Raw genomic sequence first — 20,408 nt, 5'->3', positions numbered from 1 at the left:
CCGCCCACTCGCGCGCGCAGCAGCAGCAGCTTGTCACTTCACATACGCTTCCACATTAGTCTGATCAGATGCACGTGAGAAGCTCGTTCAGCGGTATTTAAAACAGATAACCACCCTAACAAGTGAGCAGCTGGATCTTTTTTCTGTTTGAAAATACGACAACATCCATTGAAGTTTGTCTCGCGCTCATCAGACGGCTGCGTCTAATTCAGGCTGCAAGCTGGAAAAGTGCGGCGAAGATGAAACTTTGGTTGGTGATTTTATGGAGGAGCTGTACCATGACGTATGATACGCAACTTATAATTTATAAGCTACGATCAAAACCGTGAAAAAAGAAATGTTAAACAAAGTCCAAAGCACATAACCTCAGAGTGAAATCTATTTCTACAGAGTAAATCCTCATCTAAAAATGTCGACAGCATGCGCCTCTTGTTGTTTTAAACTGCTGCATTGGTACATTCCATTGAGAAAACAGTAGGACAATGATTGGTACATTGTTGAATTGTAAAGTTTGGTGTTAAAAGGCCTTCACGGACCGCATTGATGAAGTCTGCTCCCATTGGCTACCAGTCATCTGTCACTCAAACCCACCACACGTTCGACGTCAGACCCACAAACGCATATTGAGCCATCTGATTGGTCAATTTATAACTCGGATAACTTGTGATAATGGAAAAAAATCTTTAAAAAAAATTAGGATTGTAAAAAAGAAGTTAAGCAGAAAGCAGCAGAGGAAGAATTATTATTCTGACATATAAAATGACTGAGAAATACCCTATTTTCACGACCAAAAGGCGCATATAAACGTCTTAGATTTTCAAAATGTGCGGTGCGTCTTGTGGTGCAGTGCGCCCTATGTATATGTTGTAAGGCGAACGTTCTCTACCACGTCTTCATTGAGGAGGACGTGGTAGAGAACATTAAAGGGGGATGTGTGTGCTTTATGCAGAACATAGCTGTTTTAAAAACCCTGAAAATGGCAAAGAGACAGGCTTATGAAGCTCAGTTTAAACTGAAGGCTGTCAGCTACGCAAAGGAATCTGGGAAATCGAGCCGCTGCGAGAGAATATAAAATTAAAGAGTCGATGGTTCGCAAGTGGAGGAAGCTGGAGAACAAGCTCCGACAGGTGAAGAAGATTCACCTGAGTTTCGGCGGACATAAGGCGAGGTGGCCGGAGTTGGAGGAAAGACTCGAGCGATGGATCATCGAGCAAAGAGCGAGCGGGAGGAGCGTTTCGACTGTCACCATCCGACTCAGAGCAGTGACGCTAGTGGAGGAAATTAAAATTTAACATTTTAAAGGAGGTCCGTCTCGGTGCTGGCGTTTTATGAAACTGTGCCATTTTTCCATCCGGACCAGGACTACGGTAGCGCAGCAACGTCCGGCGGTTTATACTGAGCTGGTGAACTTTCGGTCCTACTGCGAGAAGCACATCGCCGACAAGCGCATCCAGCCGAGCCACATCACCAACATGTACAAGGTACCGCTAACCTTCGACATCCCGGTTAGTCACACGGTGGAGAAGAAGGGAACCAGCACTGTAGCGATACACACAACGGGGTACAAAAAGGTCTCGTTTACTGTTGTGCTTGGCTGCCACGCTAACGGACAGAAACTGCTGCCGATTGTGATTTTTAAGAGAGACTTTGCCTAAAGAGACATTTCCAGCAGGCGTCATTATTAAGGCAAACGAAAAGGGCTGGATGGACGAGGATATGAAGAAGGAGTGGCTGAAGCAGGTGTATGCAAGGAGACCGGGAGGTTTTTTTACACACATCGCCGTCGCTTCTGATTTGTGACTCTATGCGAGCGCATCTCACAGCTGATGTGAAACAGAAAGTGAAGCAGATGAACGCTACGCTTGCTGTTATTCCGGGAGGTTTGACCAAGGAACTCCAACCGCTGGACATCGGTGTGAACCGGCCGTTCAAAGTGAGGCTGCGAGCGGCGTGGGAGCGATGGATGACGGAAGGAGACCACAGCTTCACGAAGAGTGGTCAGCAGCGCCGGGCGAGTTACGCCACAGTTTGCCAATGGATTGTGGATGCTTGGGCTAACGTGTCTGCTGGCACAGTGGTTCGAGCTTTCAGAAAAGCCGGCATCATTTCCGAGGAGCCGCACGGCACAGAAAGTGACTCTGACATTGACGAAAGCGAACCTGCCTTGTTGGATTTAGCGCAGCTGTTCGATTGTGAGACAGAGGATAAGGACTTCGATGGATTTGATTAATGACTGTTACCGGTAATGTGCTTATTACTTTATAATTAATATTTAAATAAAGCACAACCAAACTCAGTTTTGCTTCCGATCTATTTTTTAAATACGCACACGTGTATGCGTGTGTGTTGTTGTAAGGCGGATGTACGTATTGTAGTAGAGGATATGTATATGAAACTTGCGCCCTATCACCAGGTGCGCCCTTTGTGTCTGTTAAAAACAGAAATGGCACACATAAATGAGATTGTGCCTTTTCATACGGTGCGCCCTTTGGTCATGAAAATATGGTAACTGTCTGTTTCTCAATGTAAGTTAATGGGACTTTGGCCTTTTTGCAACCAAGTGGTACTTCCTATATGGAACACGGAAGTAGTGGGGCTTGCTCAGTCCAGTTATTCTTATATACAGTCTATGGTAGTGTGTTTGGGCTCTGTTACATGTTGAGTCAACCCAAAATTGTCCAGAGTGTTTATCAGGTCCTTAGTCCCTTTGTTCTCAAGATTTCCATAATGGATGTTAAAATCTCCAGCCATGATTATACAGTCAAAATCAAGACAAATTATAGACAGCAGTTTACTAAACTCAAGGTTACATTCTGCACAGTATCCAGTAGGGCTGTGAATCACTGGGTACCTCACGTTACGATACACGATGCATGGCTCACGATATCGATAATATCGCGATACTGCGATAATTGGTAAAAATCCTCTCTAATAACTAGCATTATATAGAAGAACATGTTTTTTGGGACAATATATCCCCATTTATCTTTTTTAGCTTAAACACAATCATAATAAACAACTTTTCTTATTTTGTGCAACAAATTATAGACACTTTTGTGCAACATTGCTGAAATCAGTCATATTATGTCTTTGACAAGCATTGACACCAACTGAATTGGAATTATCTGTCAAATTCAATGTTAACAATAGTAAACATGATCAGCAGTGCCACTACTTAGTACAGAATTGTTGCAACAGAACAAACATTTAATAATTCAAGTGGCGACAGTTATCTACTTCCAAAAGAACGTCACACCAAAGGATGATGAATATATTGTTTTACAGCTTCTGTCAAAATGGAAGTACTTTTTTGTGCACTTTTCTCTCACTTGAAAAGGGCTGAGTATCCAAAAATGAAGGCTGATTTACTCAGACTGTCACTTGAGACTATTTTTCCAATCTTTATCATTTTTCCATTTGGTCAGTCAGCAGTCAATAGGTAAAAACCTTAAAACACACATAATAATGGCAATAAATATAATTTTAAATGCTTCAATTAATTAGCAACCTCCCTAATTTTACAGTGACTTTATGTACTTTATTTTAATTACATTTAAATTTAAGTTCATACATCAAATCCTGCTTTTTTTATTTAAGAATTACTTTAAATTAACATTAGCAACAAGTAATTACATTGTTTGAAAACGTCACATTATGAATTTACCAAAGTTACACTGTACACCAGCAGGTTAAACATTGAAGTACATGAAAACGAAAATTCCGACTGGTACCTGAAGTGCACACAAACAACTGCGAAGCACACGCCCAGTTCCCACAGCACACCCATCAAACGGGGAGTTAGCGATCACGGTCATTCTAGCGCTCAGACAAAGTCATTTCTTACCAGCTGCCTGTTCTACAGATGTATGATAAATGCTGACAGGTAGACATGCTTCACACACGCACTACCGAGCCTGTATCTCACCGGTGCTTCTCCCAAATGAAACACGTGCGTCGCTATCAAATGTCTGACGCAGTGCGCCCATCTGCTTAATAGTTCCGACGCACGACTCGCACGCTCAGCGCAACAGCCTCTTCATATGAAAATATAACATTGATACTTCGAGAATCGATCGCAGGACTAAATAGCGCAGTATATCGCAATATCGATATTTTGGCACACCCCTGGTATCCAGGGGGGCAGTAGATATTTATAAATATGGTTTTGAGTGAGGCCTTCAGCTGTAGGGCTACATATTCAAAAGATGGAAAGTTTCCAAAAGATAACTTTTTACACCGAAACATTTCATTGTACCAAACTGCAACCCCCCCACCCTTTCTGCTTGTTCCTTCCTAACTGATAACACCATAATTGGGAGGAGCGGACTCTGTAAAAACAATTGTACTAATATTTTCATCTAATCAGGTTTCAACTAAAAACATACAAACATACAATTTTCAGTGATAAAATCATTAATTAAAAATGTTTTTCCTACTAAAGACCTGACATTTAAAAATGCTAACTTGAGAGGTCTAGGAGTAATAATATTGTCATTTACCTTCTGTTTCTGGAAATGCGCAGAGGAAATGTTGACCTCTTTTAAAGTCCTTTGTTTGCGTTTTGGCCAGAATACATTCCTCCTGTTAGTGACAAGTACAGAAACAGTGTGTGTTTCTAGAGAACAGGGTCCCAATTTTTCTGGAGAACATCATGACTGTTGGAATTTCCACAGCCTGGACCCTCAACAATCAAACATCTGACTGCAGGGACAGGATATGATGTTGTACAGGAGAGGGTGGGGCTTTATGGTGCCCCCTTGAATGTTCTGGTGACAGAGTTATGGGGGACAAAATGGATTGGCCAGAGAGGTAGATCGAACCCCAATCCTGACTCGCTCTATCATCTGCTCTGTGAATTTCAGGTGAGGGCAAAAGGGGGAAAGAGGGAAGAAACAGGATTGCCCTGAAACTAAATGTTAATGGGCTTACTTTTTGAAATTCAGTTGGATTTTTTAACTGTCTCATTTCACCTGTCATTCGTTCACTTTTCTCTGGGTTTTGACTTCACAGTTACCAATTTATTCATGAAGAATCAGAGTTTTGATGCCTAAACTCTCCTGTATGAATTAAAACTTATTTTGTTGAAGTCCTCCTATGATAATTTTTTATTTATTTAAAAAAAACGCTAGTAGTGTTTTAATTATGATCCTATTGATTCCGGTTCCGGGTCACGAGCAGACGTGCGTCTCCAGCTCTCCTCAAATCGTCTGCTTTTAAAGTTTTTTTAAAGTTGCCTACAAGCGACTTTAATCACTGAGCTGCAGCAACAACTACCACAACGAGGATAGTTGAACATGGCACCGAAGAAAAATCTTGAAGCCGATCTGGCAGAATAATGTGATTCTCACGGGACTTCAACTACAACCCCGGGTGCGGCCTGGTGCTAGCAGGGATGCTAACGGAGCTGATACGGGAGCAAACGTGACCGCGGAGAATCAAGTTGGAGAATTTCTTGCGTCTAAAGGGATTTACTTGGACCTAAACACCGTTGAGGTCTGTCATCCGCTTCCTCGGAGAAAGAATACGGATAAACTAGCGAACCTGATCAGGTTTGTGAATCGCAAGCACAAGATAGCTCTGATGAAGCAAAGAAAACACCTGAAGGGTTCTGCTGTTTATCTTAACAATCATCTATGCAAATATTACGCTGATCTGGCGAAGCACGCGAGGCTCCTACGATTGAGGAAACAGATCCACAGTACGTGGACTCTGAACTCCAGGATCTTTGTGAAACCACTTGGACCACTGGACGTTACAAAGCCTCTGGAAATAAAATCCATGAAAGACTTTGAGAACTGTGGGATTACGCATGTCTGACCCTTTAATTCAAGCAAAATGAAAAATGTGAACTCTAAATAAAAAAACCTGCTTGATGTGAACTCTGATCCAATTCTGAGCTGCAGAATGAGCACATTTCCCTTGAGATGAGACCTTCACAGTCTCTCAGTCATAACAACGAAAAACCGTTACGTGGCCGTAAACTTGTTACTAAGCTGTGATGTAGCATTGATCTCTGCTCAAACTGCTGATTCTTTTTTTTTTCTAACCAATTATTTTTGTGTACTATAATCATTTCTTTGATGAATGCAATTTGCACAAATGGTATATATATATATATATATATATGTATTTTTTCTTCCTCTTCTCTTAAATTAGAATATTTTGATTTTTTTTCTCCATTAACTAATGAATTATTATTTTTATAATCACTCTTTGATAAATACAAACTGTATTAATTGCTTTATTAGCAAATTAAGATGACTTACTTATAACATTTTGTATTATCATAATTCTTTGAATACAATCTTCATAGTTTTTTTTTTTTTCAATGAGAATATTAGATGATTTGTTGTGGATGCTTTGAAACTTGATCACATCAAAAATATTAATGATGCTTTGAATCTATTAATATTTGATATTAAGTCCTGAACCAGATATTGATAATTCATGTAGAGAAAATGGTATGGTCGAGTCGCGGTGGCATTATATAAGTTTGCTTCCTTCCACTACCTTTCAATTGATCAACTTGTGATTTATTAAGTGATATGTTATGTATTATTACCTGATTGCTTGAAATAAACCATTTCATTCATTCATTCATTCATTCATTCATGATTAGCCATCCATCCATCCATCCATCTTCCTCCGCTTCATCCGGGACCGGGTCGCGGGGGCAGCAGTCTAAGCAAAGATGCCCAGACTTCCCTCTCCCCGGCCACTTCCTCCAGCTCTTCTGGGGGGACCCCGAGGCGTTCCCAGGCCAGCCGAGAAACATAGTCTCTCCAGCGTGTCCTGGGTCTTCCCCGGGGCCTCCGCCCAGTGGGACATGCCCGGAACACCTCACCAGGGAGGCGTCCAGGAGGCATCCGGATCAGATGCCCGAACCACCTCAACTGGCTCCTCTCGATGCGGAGGAGAAGCGGCTCTACTCCGAGCTCCCTCCGGGTGACTGAGCTCCTCACCCTATCTCTAAGGGAGCGCCCAGCCACCCTGCGAAGAAAACTCATTTCAGCCGCTTGTAGTCGGATGATTAGCCAAAATCCCACAATCTAAATGTCTTAAAGGGGCCACACCATGATTTTCTTAATCCTTTCAGTGATAACTATATCCATATATATGATCATATATTACCTTTGGGACATTAAAAATCCAATTATTTATTAAATATGAGTTATATTTCGTGATATTGTTCCTACCCAGAAGTAAAACGACTCAATTCCTGAAGCTCCGCCTGCCACTGCGTGCGGCTGCAGTGCACTTCATGAGGTCATCCTAGATTCTAGATTCCACCCGCTCGTTTTCATGGGTATAGGAGGGGCTGCTGCAGACAGCGCAGGTGTCGCCCCTGACAACCCACCACCCGTCCGATTATGATAGCTCTGTGTCTAGCTTCAACGCTGCTACATAAAAACATCCATCAATCTGGGTAATGTCCAGCCGTATGGTTCTGATCCGGATGTCAGCTGAGTAAGTGAAGATCTTCATGGACAGAACTTCCTCCAAAATCCTGATTCCAGAAATGTGAACGGCAGCTCATTTGAGTGCAGTCAATGTGAAGATACCATCTTCTCTTCTCCAGAACCTGAACTAGACACACTAGGAACAGATGAGGGTTTAGTGCATGTGCAGCGGAGCTGTTGATGAAAGAAGATCATTCATTCAAACAGAGTCTGTCCAAGACAGTTTGATTGATTTAAAAAGAGAAATACTCAGAAATGCAGAAACTAAATGATTTCTTATTACATTTGTTCTGTTTCAGAAGAAAAAATGACACAAACTCATGTTAAAAACTCAGAAAACAGGATTTTCATCAGAGGGGGACATTACGCATTATGTAGATTTTTTTTTTTGATCAGCGAAGTAGCTTGCTGCTGTTTTCAGAACAACAATGAAAACCAGGTTATGCGTGTTACTGCTCAAAACAAACAAAAAAATCAAAGCATTTTTTTCTATATCTCCCAATAGTTGCTTCGTAATTTGGAAGAAGCTGCAGACTCTTAGACCTCGGGCTTTAATTCCTTTATTTTTTCAATACCTCAATGTTGTTTTATCTTGAAGTTTCTGCTATCGCTAAGCTTTTCTCTTTAATTTTTAAAATGTGTTTAAAGTGACAAAGAGACCTGTCAAGACCTTTTATATTTTACCTGTGCCCTTTAGTAACAGTTTTCTGGAATATAACTCCATTTATATGTCCTTTGCCTCAATTTGACAGTTAATTAGTTGTATTTACTGGTCCAGAATCGGAAAGGATAGAATGTGAAAGAACTTCATGGCACTTATTTACAGTCTTCCCATCCTGCCTTTGTAGTCTTCAATGCCAGGTATTTCTTTGTTCTGCATTAATTCTGCTGAAAGTTGTATCTGTTAAATAACTTAAAATCAGATTTATATGATGCTAACTTTTAATCCTGATTTTTTATGGCTCCTATGGCTTGATGACGATATTTTTCTATAATTTTCCATTGTATATCGAAGCTTTTGTTCAAAATCAAGTTTTGTATGTTATTTCACCATCATACAGTTAACATTTTCGTTACTTTTGTAGACATGACCAAAGTGTATGCAACAGTTCTGAGCCGACACCACCATTTGATGAGAAAAAGTGATGGCGTGTACGACCCCATGGAGTATGAGAACCACCCAGAACTGTACACATCACACTTCAGAACCAGTGTAAGTCTAATACCTGTTATACAGTATTCACTTCACTCTCTGTAAGTCTCCTTGCCACTGAATGCTTATTTTGGGCTGCAGTATTACTCCAGTTTCAGAGCACGTTCTAAAATTGATTTGCAGTTCCAACAAGCTAAACATAACATATCTTCAGTTTGTTCTTCTTTGATCATTTGAGGTTTTTCCTGCTAACATGTTGATTGAAATTATTTTTAGAATTCATTCAGAGAGTTGATTGGTTTTTCTGTTATTAAAGTGACCAAGACAGAAAATATGCATTTTGTCACTTTTTGCTGATCGAAGTCATCAACTTGTAAGATAATATTTTTGATTAAATTCTAATTCCATTTTATTCTTATATGTAACCTTTCAATGAAGCTCTGTAACATTTGAATGAACCTAGTGTGCTCATTAACACATGCCTGTGAATGTATTTAAAACAGCCTAGAATTCCAACTCAGGGAGTGACTGATGTAAAACAGATCTGTGAAAGAAATTGATGAAAGGGTTTACGATACACTGTCCCCAGCAGGAGGGCAGGATACTGATTAGCAGGAGGCCAGGATACTGATTGAGATGTAAACATTCCCAAATGGTTTCTTACATGACATCCTCCTTACCCGAGGGGTGTTAAGACATAGATAACACGTTGACCCCGAGACAAATGCAGGAAGCGGAGGCCTCTGAGTGAATGATTGACCAAATATGGGCATGACATGTGACAGGTAGCATTGCCCTGAAGGTGGTTTGATCAGCCCTATAAAAAGTTTACATTTTGTCAGTTCGTTGGAACCCTCTATGGACGCGCTTCCTTACACGCTCGGGTGCACCGCGTGTATTTTTATGATTTTCCTATTAAGCACTTGTGTTAATCTTAAGATGTGTCTGTTCCTCCATCGGATTCTACATTTTTCCACAACAAACTCCCCACTGACACCATACAATGGACTACTTTCTCGGCTTAAGGCCCCTGCCAGTCACCAGAGTAGTTTTTATGGTTTTGCTCATAGGTGATAATACTGAATTTTAAACACATTTTTAAGAGAAGCGTTGGACAGTGAACAAGCGATCCTGTTGTGTTGTCATCATGGTGTGTGCTGCATGTAAATAATCGTTAAATGCTGTATACTTTTATAGCACTTTTTTTTTTTTTTTTACCTTCTTTAGAAGGCATTTTTCCCTGTGCACACTAACTTGTGTCATCAGCATATAAGCATATAAGCATATATTTAAATTTGCTTGATACAATGTGAATGTCACTAAGATATAATATAAAAAGCTTTGAACCAAGTATTGATCCTTGAGCAACTGCAGCTTAAGTTTAGCAGGGATTATTTAAAATTATCCAGTTGTTTTTAATGCAACCGTTTAACCAATTTAATCCCGGTCCTCGTATTCCATATCTCTCCAACTTTTTCCTAAAATGTTATAATTGATTATGTCAAAAGTCTTTTTTAAATCGATGAACACTCAAACTGTGAACTCTTTATTGTCTGTTCCTTTTATAATTTCTTCTGTTAATTGCGTTATTGCCATGAAAGTTGATCTGTTTTTTTCTGAAACCATATTGATCATCGGACATTAGCTTATGTTTTTCAACAACATTTTCCATCCTTGTGAGGAATACTTTTTCCAGTATTTTTGAAAATTGGCAGAGTAAGGACACTGGTCTGCAATTCGTGAGTTGATGTTTGTCCTCTGATTTGTATAATGGAATTACTTTAGCTATTTTTATTTTCTCTGGAAATGTGCCTGTTTGAAAGGATAAATTGCAGATGTAGGTTAATGGGTCAACAATGGTGTCAATTACCTTTTTACTACTGTCATATTATTTCCATTACAGTCTGTGGATGTTTTGTTTTTGAATGTTATTAATCAAGGTTGCACTATTTGTTGTTGTTCTACTTGGTTTGTTGATCAATGGATTTAAGCTTAAACTGTACATTTTATGAATGAAATTATGTCACGGCATGTTTGTTTGGATTTAACAAATCTATATTTAAATCCCCACATAGAAATATGACCTTTTTTTGAAATATTGGCGAACATTGACATGTTTTTAATAGTATTCAACAAAGAGAGTCACCAAGGTGTTGAATCTAGGGAAAGGGTCATGGAGAGGGGAGGAATGCAGGTTTCCATGACAACAGGCACTGCTTATCGCACCTTCGGCGGATTGTTTTGGTTCAGCCCTTGGGTCAGGGGTTCCCGATTAGGGAAGATTGTTTAGGTGCAGGCAGACACAGTTTCTGCCTGCCTGCTGAATGGCGAAATATTCACTGATCAGGTGAATTTCCGTGGTTTTCTCCAAGTCTAGCTGTAATTTACTCCAAGATGGTTTCCAGCTTCCCATTGGAGACTTCGATACGGTACACACGGGCAAACAGAGCATTGACCTTGGTCGCCAATCTGTTCAGTTTCTCATTCTCAGTGTCCCATCGCAAAGCACTCCCAGCCCACCTTACTCTGTAAGCGGCTTCGCCAGGTTCTGATACATCCAGGTTCACATATGCCTCGTTTCCACTGAGTGGACCGGACCAGACCGGTTCCCTCTTAGCCAGATTAGAATGGTCTTGGCATTTTTATTTTTTAATTTTTTATTTTATTGAGTATAAACCCCTGTTGTATTTCATGCTAAACTTTATTTGTATTGATTATGTTTTATTTTATTTATTTATTTTTCTTTGTTGTTGGACCGGACGGAAAAAAGGAAGAGGGTGGGGGGGAGAGGATGGCAACAGAGGGAAGCAACATCATAAAACAACCAGGACTAAGTAACAAACTGGAATGGGCGGGGCCTGTCTACACACACACTCTATAGTTACACACACACTTGTTGGCCAAAATAGTCGCTACATTTAAACTAAACATAATGTACTCAATGCAACTGTAACTGCAGCTCACACGCTCCATCATACAAACTCATTCAGATAAAGACTTTCATTCTGTCACACAAACTATTAGTGCTAAGGTGAGCTGACACCTGTGTTCAGGTGAGTGTTTATCTTTCACTGAGGTGGATGGTGATGGAATGTACTCAGGGAGAGCGCTCGGCCATCCCCACGCCAAGACCCCCCGCCGGGGCAGCAGTTGCAGCCAAGATCCCCCAGCACCCGCTATGGAGCCGCGGAGAGAAACCGCCCGCCGGGAAATCCAGCCAAGCACCCAGACCAGGGCACGCGGGACCGCCGCAGAGGCCCCCCACACCCAAGAGCAGGAAGGCACAGGAACACGGAGAGTGCAGGCCCCAGCCCAGCCAGAGGAGCAGCCCCCCCACCCCGCCAGGAGGGCCAACGCGGGACCCCACCCCCGGAGAGCCCCCCAACCCCCGAGGAGCAGCCCATCACCACCCAGCGGCGCAGAGGACCCCCCCGCCCCACCCCAGGTACGAGCCAGGGCCCCCCGAGGGCAACCCACCCCATACTCCAGACAACCGCCTGCCCCCACCGCGAAGGTCCAGTGGAGAAGCAGGGCAGGGGCCGCCCACCCCCGCCGAGCAGAGGGGAACCCAAAAGAAACAGAGGCCCCAAGGAGTGATGTAAACAAGGCCCGACCAGGCACACCCACTGATGGAGTTTAGGAGAGGACTAGTTCTCGAAAGCAGGGACCGGACTCCGCACCACCGAGACCTGGACACCCCCCGGCTCCGATGTAGATTGATCCCCTGCTAAATCTCGGGGATCCCACTCCCGGCGTGGGGAGGAGACCGCCAGGCCCAGGAGACCGGCACCCAAGAGACCAGACCACCAGGCCGAGGTTCCCCGCACCCCCGCCAGGGATGGGGTAGGGGACAGAAGGTCGAAGGTCCCACCTTCCTTGTGTGATGCTTGCGTGTTTGCTTGTTAGAGTGTATGTTTGTGGTGTTAGAGGTGTGTGTACTAAAGGGGTGCGGTTAAAATTGGTGAGAAGGCCTTAACAGGGCACCTCCTGATTTCTCGCAGAGATGCCCCGTCACCCTCCCACCAGCGGCCCTACATGTCTATGGTGCGGTTAAAATTGGCGGAAGGGGCACTGAAAGGACATCGACTGTTTGCTGGCAGTGATGTCCAAGCACCCCCCCACCAAGGGTCCTAAATGTCTAAGGTGCAAATAAAATCGAGGGGAGGGGCAAATCCATGCAGCGGCCACAGGAGGAGGGCCACTGGCAGGTAGTCCACCCCCCGCAGCGCACTGCAATACAGACACCCTCCCCTTCTCCCTATTGCATGTTTGTATGAGGAAGGGGATATGTTGGGGTCAGTTGGCAGACTGACCCCCGATGGCAGACCCCTGTCCCCCCGCCCCCCCCCGCGCTGGGCCCAAGTTCCCCCAGCCCAGGTGTCCTACCCCCCGGGAGCCGACCCGCCAGGCGCAGCACCCCCCACCCCCCACAAGGAGGGTGGAGCCAAGAAGGAGCCAGTCCCAGGGACAAATCCGAGTCCCCGCCCCCAAGAGCCTCCCCTGTGGGTGTACTGGTCAGGCACCAACGGGACCTAGGCAGCCAGACCGGCCGCGGCCCCCACCGATTTCTCAGTGGAGAACCTGACAAGCCAGACCCCCCAGGTCCCGTATCTAATGGGACCCCCGCTCCCACAGACACCCCCCCACCAGACGGGGCCAGACCGCCCACCCCCCCGCCACCCCCCAAGACCCCGCCGCAAGGACAGGCGCCGCCCGGAGCCAGGGCGGGCCCCAAGGGGGTTACTCCAACCCGCCCCAGAGCCAGAGAGGGAGTGATCCCGGCCCCCAGGTGTAGGCGAGCCGCCCCCCCGATGAAGGCGGGCCCCCCCCAGGAAGGGGCCCCACGCCAGCCCCCCCAGCACAAGCAGGCGGACCACCCCACCCGGCAGCGCCAGACCCCCACCCAGCCGAGCACCCCATACCACCTACACCCGGGAACAGGGGGCCACCCGGCGCCCCCGCCCGCCCCCATCCAGACGCCAGACCGGACCCCCCAACCAGCAGCGCCCCCCCCACGTCCCAGCCAGGCACCAGGAGGCCCCGGCCACCACCCGACAGCCCCAGCAGACAATCAAGGCGCAGCGACAACCCAAGCTCCCCCCACCCTAAATCATGGAATCAGCTATGGGAGACCAGAGAGACTGAATTCTTTCCAAATTACTTGAACTTTTAGCTGATGTTTTTTCCAAACTGATATGATTAAAAAGCAGATTCCTGTACTGGTTAACGTTTATGTTTTTCTTGTTTTTCCAATTTAACAAAATAGTTTTTTTTGCTATACAAAGAGTTATGAAGATTACAGATACTAATCCTCCTTCTATATCGATGGCACTCATGTCACCAAGCACACAAAGTGACGGTGAAGCAGTGATAGAAACATTAAGCCAGACTGATAGATCAGTACAAACCTGTTGCCAGAGAGCCTGGACAGGTGTGCAGAACCACAGTGCATGCATGTAACTGTCAGGTAAGTTACCATCGCAGTGCTCACATATGTCTGAGCTTCTGAGACCCATCTTGAACATCCTCTGACCAGTATAATAAATTCTATGGAGAGTTTTGAATTGGATTAGTTGTAAATTTGGGCTTTTAGTCAGTTTAAAGGTGTTCAGACACATTTCTGTCCAGAAGCTTTGATCTGTGCTGCTACTCAGGTCTGCCTCCCATTTGGTTGTTGGAATTGAAATGTTATTATCTAGGTTGCATAAGAGTTTGTATATTTTGGAGAAAATCTTATTCATTGAAAGTTTAAAGAAAGAGGTAACTAGTTCTGGTAATTTTAAGTCATTATCATTGTATTTAACTTTTTTAGTAATTATAGATTTCAGTTGCTGGTATTCCAAGAAGTGATTTATTCCATGTTTATCTTGTAGTTCCTGGGGTGTGATAAATCTTCTATCAATAATTAGGTGCTCTAGTAGTGTTACGCCCCCTGCTTGCCAAGCTGGGAAGTGTAACATCTTTTTGTTTATTAGGATGTCTGGGTTGTTCCAGATGGGTGTCATTTTACACGGTACGATAGAGGACTTGGACACTTTGAGAAAATCCCACCAGGCTGTTAAGGTGGTACTTATGTTAGTACTTTGGAAAAAATCGTGTTTTTTTATTGTTTGGCTGATAAATGGTAGATCTGACAGTTTGATCTTTCCACATAACTCCTGTTCCAAGTCCATCCATGAGTTATTTTCTGGATTATTTCTTGACCATTTTAAGATGTACTGTAATCTGTTAGCATTATAATAATTGTTGAAGTTTGGTAATTCTAAGCCTCCACATCTTTTTGCCGATTTTAGAGTTTTAAGGCTGATTCTTGCTGGTTTATTTTTCCAGAGAAAGCTGGTTATGGCTGAGTCTAATGTTTTAAACCATTTTATTGGAGGTTGTGTTGGAATCATGGAGAATAGATAATTAACTTTTGGCAAAATGTTCATTTTAATTGTGGCTACTTTGCCCATAAGCGACAGGGGCAGGTTGACCCAGCGAGTTAGATCGTCTTGAATGTTTTTCAGTAACGGGGTATAATTTAGCTGCACCAGTTCTGATAGTTTGGGAGAGAAGTGAACACCTAGATATTTGATATTGCCTGATTTGACCGGTATTGAGAGTGATTGCTCAGCGTTACTGTTTAGTGATAATAAAACTGATTTATTCCAATTAATTGAATATTCTGAGATGGAGGAGAATTTGTTAATAATTGTTATTGTTTCACTTATAGAACATGATTTATTTAAAAAAAGTAATATGTCATCCGCATAGAGACTAATTTTATGATTGCCATGTTTTGTTTTAACTCCTTTAATGTTCTCATTCTGTCTTATTGCTGCAGCCAGAGGCTCGATGAATATTGCAAAGAGAGAGGGGGAGAGTGGACAACCCTGTCTGGTTCCTCTTCCAAGAAAAAACCTGCTGGACGTCTGTTTGTCCGTTCTGACTGAGGCATTTGGGTTATGATATAATATTTTAATCCAATCAATGAATGATTCTCCAAATCCGAACTTGTGGAGAGCAGCGATGAGAAACTTCCAGTTGACTCTGTCGAAAGCTTTTTCAGCATCCAACGAGAGTATGTTCATTTCCTGTTTTTTAATAGCGGCAATGTCTATGACGTTAATAAGTCTGCGGACATTGTCACTCGATTGTCTACCTTTAATAAATCCAGTTTGATCATGGTGAATTATATGGGGAGTGATTTTTTCTATTCTCTGTGCTAATGCTTTACAGATAATTTTGACGTCTGCATTGATCAGTGAGATGGGACGATAGCTGGAAGGAATTGTGGGATCTTTCTCTGGTTTGAGAAGAACGATTATATTTGCTGAATTCATGTTTGGTGGAAGTAACTGATTTTCCTTTATAAATGTAACCATTTTATAAAAAGTTTCTGCTAGCTGTTCCCAGAATTCTTTGTAAAACTCAGCGGGAAAGCCATCCGGCCCCGGAGCTTTGTTGTTCGGCATAAGCAGCAGAGCATCATGAAGTTCAGATGATGAGAGCGGCGAGTCTAAGTCTGTGATTTGATCTTCAGTTAATCTGGGAAGGTTTACATTATTAAGAAATGAATTGATGCTTTGCTCTGATGGATTGATCTCTGAAGTGTATAAGTTCTTATAAAAATCTTTAAAAGTTTCATTAATTTTGATCGGGTCATGAGTGACATTTCCTGACTCATCAGTAATAGATGTTATTGTTGATTTTTCTTTATTAATTTTAAGCTGATTAGCTAAAAATTTGCCAGATTTATTAGAGTTTTCAAATCTTTCTAGTCTAAGTCTTTGTATTTGGAATTGTGTTTGTTTGTTAATTATGTCGTTTAACTGAAGCCTTAGTTTTTTTAAATCTCCCAGAATCTGTTCTTCTGCAGAAGCAGCATAAGCTGTCTCCATTATTTTTATTTTATTTTCCAATTCTATTAATTCTGCTTTCTCTTTGCGTTTTTTATAAGTTGAATAAGAAATGATTTTCCCTCTCATCACTGCCTTTGCTGCTTCCCAGAGAACACATGGTGAGATGTCAGGAGTATTGTTAAATTCTAAGAAGGTTGCCCACTCTTTTTTAAAGAATTCAATAAACTCTTGATCTTTTAACAGAGAGTTATTAAACCTCCAGGTGGAACCCGAAGGTGTTGCTGCTTCCCTGACAATATTTACAGAAACTGGTGCATGATCACTGATAACAATTGGATGAATGCTGGAGCTTTTAACATCTTTTAGAAGAGATTTACTGATTAATAAATAATCTAAACGAGAGTGTGAGTGGTGAACTGGAGAGAAGAAGGTGAACCCTTTAGTGTTTGGGTGACATGAGCGCCAAACGTCGCAGAGACCCAGATCATTCATGTACTGCTTCAGAATACTTGCAGACCGCCATGTACGCTGGTGTGCTGCTGTGCTGAGTCTGTCAAGTTCAGGATCCAGAATAAAATTGAGGTCTCCTCCTGCCAGAAATGTAGAGTCAGAGTGAGTTGAGAGTGACGTGAAGAATAATGAAGGATACTGGTCGTTTACGCTGTAATGGGTTCCCCTCAGCTCCTGTCCTCGAAACTTTCTGTTTATAGAACTGAAATTTAGCAACTATAGGACGCGGGCGCTGGCTTCCCGGCTTCTTCCCTCCGAGCCGGTGGACTCTGTCAAAGGTGATCTTCTGTACCTCCTCCTTCGGGATCTTCAGCTGGGCCTCCATGAAGGTCTTCACCGTGGCCTCCGGGTCTTCCCCCGCCTCCTCCGGAATCCCCGAAATGACCAGGTTGTCCCTCATGCTCTCCGCCTGAAGATCCAGGAGGGTTTCCTTCATGGCTCGGTTCTCCTCAGAGAGCCGGGTGGTGTCGGAGGTTAGATCCTTCACGGACTCCCTGAGGCTCTGGTTCTCCGCGGCTAATTCCTGCACCTGCTGCTGACTGAACTCCAGAGACTCCCGTAGGCCCTGGAACTCTTTGTGGAGGATCTCCTGCAGGTTGAGGCGGACATCAAGGCTGGAGAGCTTCTTATCAATGGAATCTAACACGTCGCTGATTCCGCTGCCTGGAGAGGAGATGGCCCCGGGAGAATCTTCGGGACGGTTCCGCTTGGTGGAAGGCGTGGTGGTGGAGGAGCCCTTCTTCATGACTACGGTATCAAAGCAGTCGTCGATGTACTTCTCCAAGTCCTCCAGGCTGTCAAATACATATTAATCTTTTCCAAATATTTGTTAATTGTCTGAATGTTTATATGGCGGTATAATGAAAAAGCTAAAATTGTTTGTTTAGCTACTCACTCGCCGCCAGGTTAACTCACCACACACCTCTGTCACTCAAGCGATACTACTGCATCTCTCGCCTCCTGGCATTTCAAGTGAGCGCTTCTATTGAGCGTTGGGCCATGAAAGCCTATATGGGGTGTGGACTGATGACGTAGCTGTGTGTCTTAACAGTGTGACTACAGGAATGTGAAGCTGCATCAGCTGACTCAGAAACAGATGGAAAATGAAAAAGATAACCGTGGAGGATAATTATAATCTGGAGCTGCGCTGCAGAACAGTCTATTGTTCTGAATTAAAAGAAAAAATTTCTTCGTGTTGATCAACGCTCCAATGTTCTTCAATAAATTTTTATAAAGCAGATCAGAAGTGTTTTTGATGAGTTTGGATCAGTAACAGACATCCTTCAGCTGCAGGGGCCGGGGGAGACACACAGACGGGAACTGATGTGTGTGTGTGTGTGCATGCACATGTTCCTGGATTCAGCACTGCGAATAAGGGAAATACTGTATGTAAATTATTTATTATTCTTTCTAAAAAGATCACAGGTGTTGTGAAATGAGTGTGCGTGTTTCAAACTGTGTGTTTTAGCTCCTCAGTGCAGGAGGAGGCTGGGGAAAGAGTTCGTGCGTGCGTCTGTGCATGAGGGAAGCAGCACGCACTGCGAGGAAACAACAAAAAAAAGGTAGCACGTTAGCGTCCAAACAGTTGTTCTCAATTGGCAGTGCAAGAAAAAGTAATAGTAAAAAGTTCCTCTAAGATCTGAGACGGATTCTTTGGCTTCACGCTCCAGAGGCTCTGAAGCTCCGAACACGGAGGAGAACCCCGGAGGAAGAGCAGCTCTTTGGCCCGGAGAAAATCTACCCTGCATCTCCCGACCACAGTCGGGAAACACAGCAGGAAAGGTTCAACACCGGGGCGAAGAAAAATCCACCACTACGACCAACACGGGTCTTAAAATGGTACCAGTCGGACCTGCTTACCGGGTCCATTTTGTAATTGAAACGCTAAAAAGTCTGGCCTGGCCCGATCCAGTCCGGTCTGGACCACTCGGTGGAAACGAGGCAAATCCGCAAAGCTGACGGACCAGTTTTCTGCCAACGACTCCACTGCAGTTTGGAAAGGCCTGCAGACCCTCGCCACTAGGAGACCCCACCCTGCAGAGACCTCAATGACTTCTACTCCAGGTTTGAAAGGACTACACCTCCCCCTTCCCCCACCATCTCCACTCCACAGAACTCACCTGCAATCCCAACCTCCCTCACACCTGACCACTCATCTGCACTGAGGGTCTGCGAACAAGATGCTTCAGCAGTTTCAGAAGCAGAAGATTAGGAAGGCTCCAGGACCTGATGGAGCGTCCCCATCCTGCCTGAAAGTCTGTGCTGACAGCTGGCTCCCATCTTCACCCGAATCTTAAGCAACTCTCTGGAGACGTGTGCGGACCCTGCTTGTCTCAAACACTTTCCCATCATCCCAGTTCCCAAAAAGTCCTCTACCACAGGATTAAATGACTACAGACCCATTGCCCTGACCTCCGTGGTCATGAAATCCTATGAGTGCCTGGTACTGGGCCACCTGAAGGACATCACCGACCCTCTGCTAGACCCCCTGCAGTTTGCCTACAGACCAAACATGTCAGCGGATGATGTGGTCAACATGGCTCTCCATTACATCCTGTACCGCCTTGACTCTGCAGGGACCTACGCACGGATCCCATTTGTGGACTTTAGCTCCGCCTTTAATACCATCGTCCCTGAGCTCCTCAACTGACCTCAAACTGACCCAGCTCACTGTGCCTCCCTCCACCTGTCAGTGGATCACCAGCTTCCTGACTGACAGGAGGCAGCAGGTGAAGCTGGGTCGCATCACATCCAGCACCTGGACTCTGAACGCTGGCGCCCCCTAGGGGTGTGTTCTTTCCCCACTGTTTTTCTTCCTCTAGACCAGGGGTCTCAAACTCACGGCCGTGGGCCATCTGCGGCCCACGGGATGATAATTTGCGTCCCGCGTCTTCATATGAAATATGATTACTGTTAGTGCGGCCTGCAAGGCTGATATGAATGACAGCTGTTGTGTGCAGAGCTGAACGAACCAATCACGATGAGGTATATGGCTCTGGAGGCGGGACATTGGCGGGCTGTCCAATGCCTCTCTCGTTCATTCATTCATTCATTCATTCCTTCAGTCAGCTGGGCGGAGGAGGAGCCATGAAGCCGCTTGGACTGCTTTCACACTAAACGTGATTCGCGTGCCCCGCCGCTCTTTCTCCACGTGACAAATTCACAGCCTGCCGCTTGTCAAAAAGAGTTCCTGACGCCGTGACGGGTGTGGAAGGAGCGGAATGTCTCTTTTAGAATGAATGGGAGACACATATGGAGTTTTATTTATGTCAAAACTCCAGCAGAAATAAGACATCTCGGCGCTGCATCAAACATTCCGCGCGGACAAATCAGACTCTCGCGAGCGCTTTTCCTCCTCCACGAGCAGAAAAAGTCCTCGCACTTCGGTGGGGGGTGCTGCGCCTGGCGGGTCGGCTCCCGGGGGGTAAGACACCTGAGCTG

At 44.2% G+C, this 20,408-nt stretch overlaps 1 protein-coding gene across 3 annotated transcripts in view; it reads left to right on the top strand.

Annotated features, from left to right (window-relative positions):
* aass (aminoadipate-semialdehyde synthase) overlaps positions 1-20,408 on the top strand; it is a gene marked incomplete in the record, with an annotated part of 177,904 nt that overhangs the window by 47,170 nt on the left and 110,326 nt on the right. For all 3 annotated transcript variants that reach the window (XM_024262395.2, XM_024262393.2, XM_024262394.2), the window contains 1 exon segment: positions 8,546-8,673. In XM_024262395.2, the coding sequence (XP_024118163.1) occupies positions 8,546-8,673 (128 nt within the window).

This window comes from Oryzias melastigma, unplaced genomic scaffold, assembly GCF_002922805.2.
Source record: "Oryzias melastigma strain HK-1 unplaced genomic scaffold, ASM292280v2 sc00295, whole genome shotgun sequence".
NCBI classification, from domain to species: Eukaryota; Metazoa; Chordata; class Actinopteri; order Beloniformes; family Adrianichthyidae; genus Oryzias; species Oryzias melastigma.
This window is presented reverse-complemented; position numbering and strand designations above follow the sequence as displayed.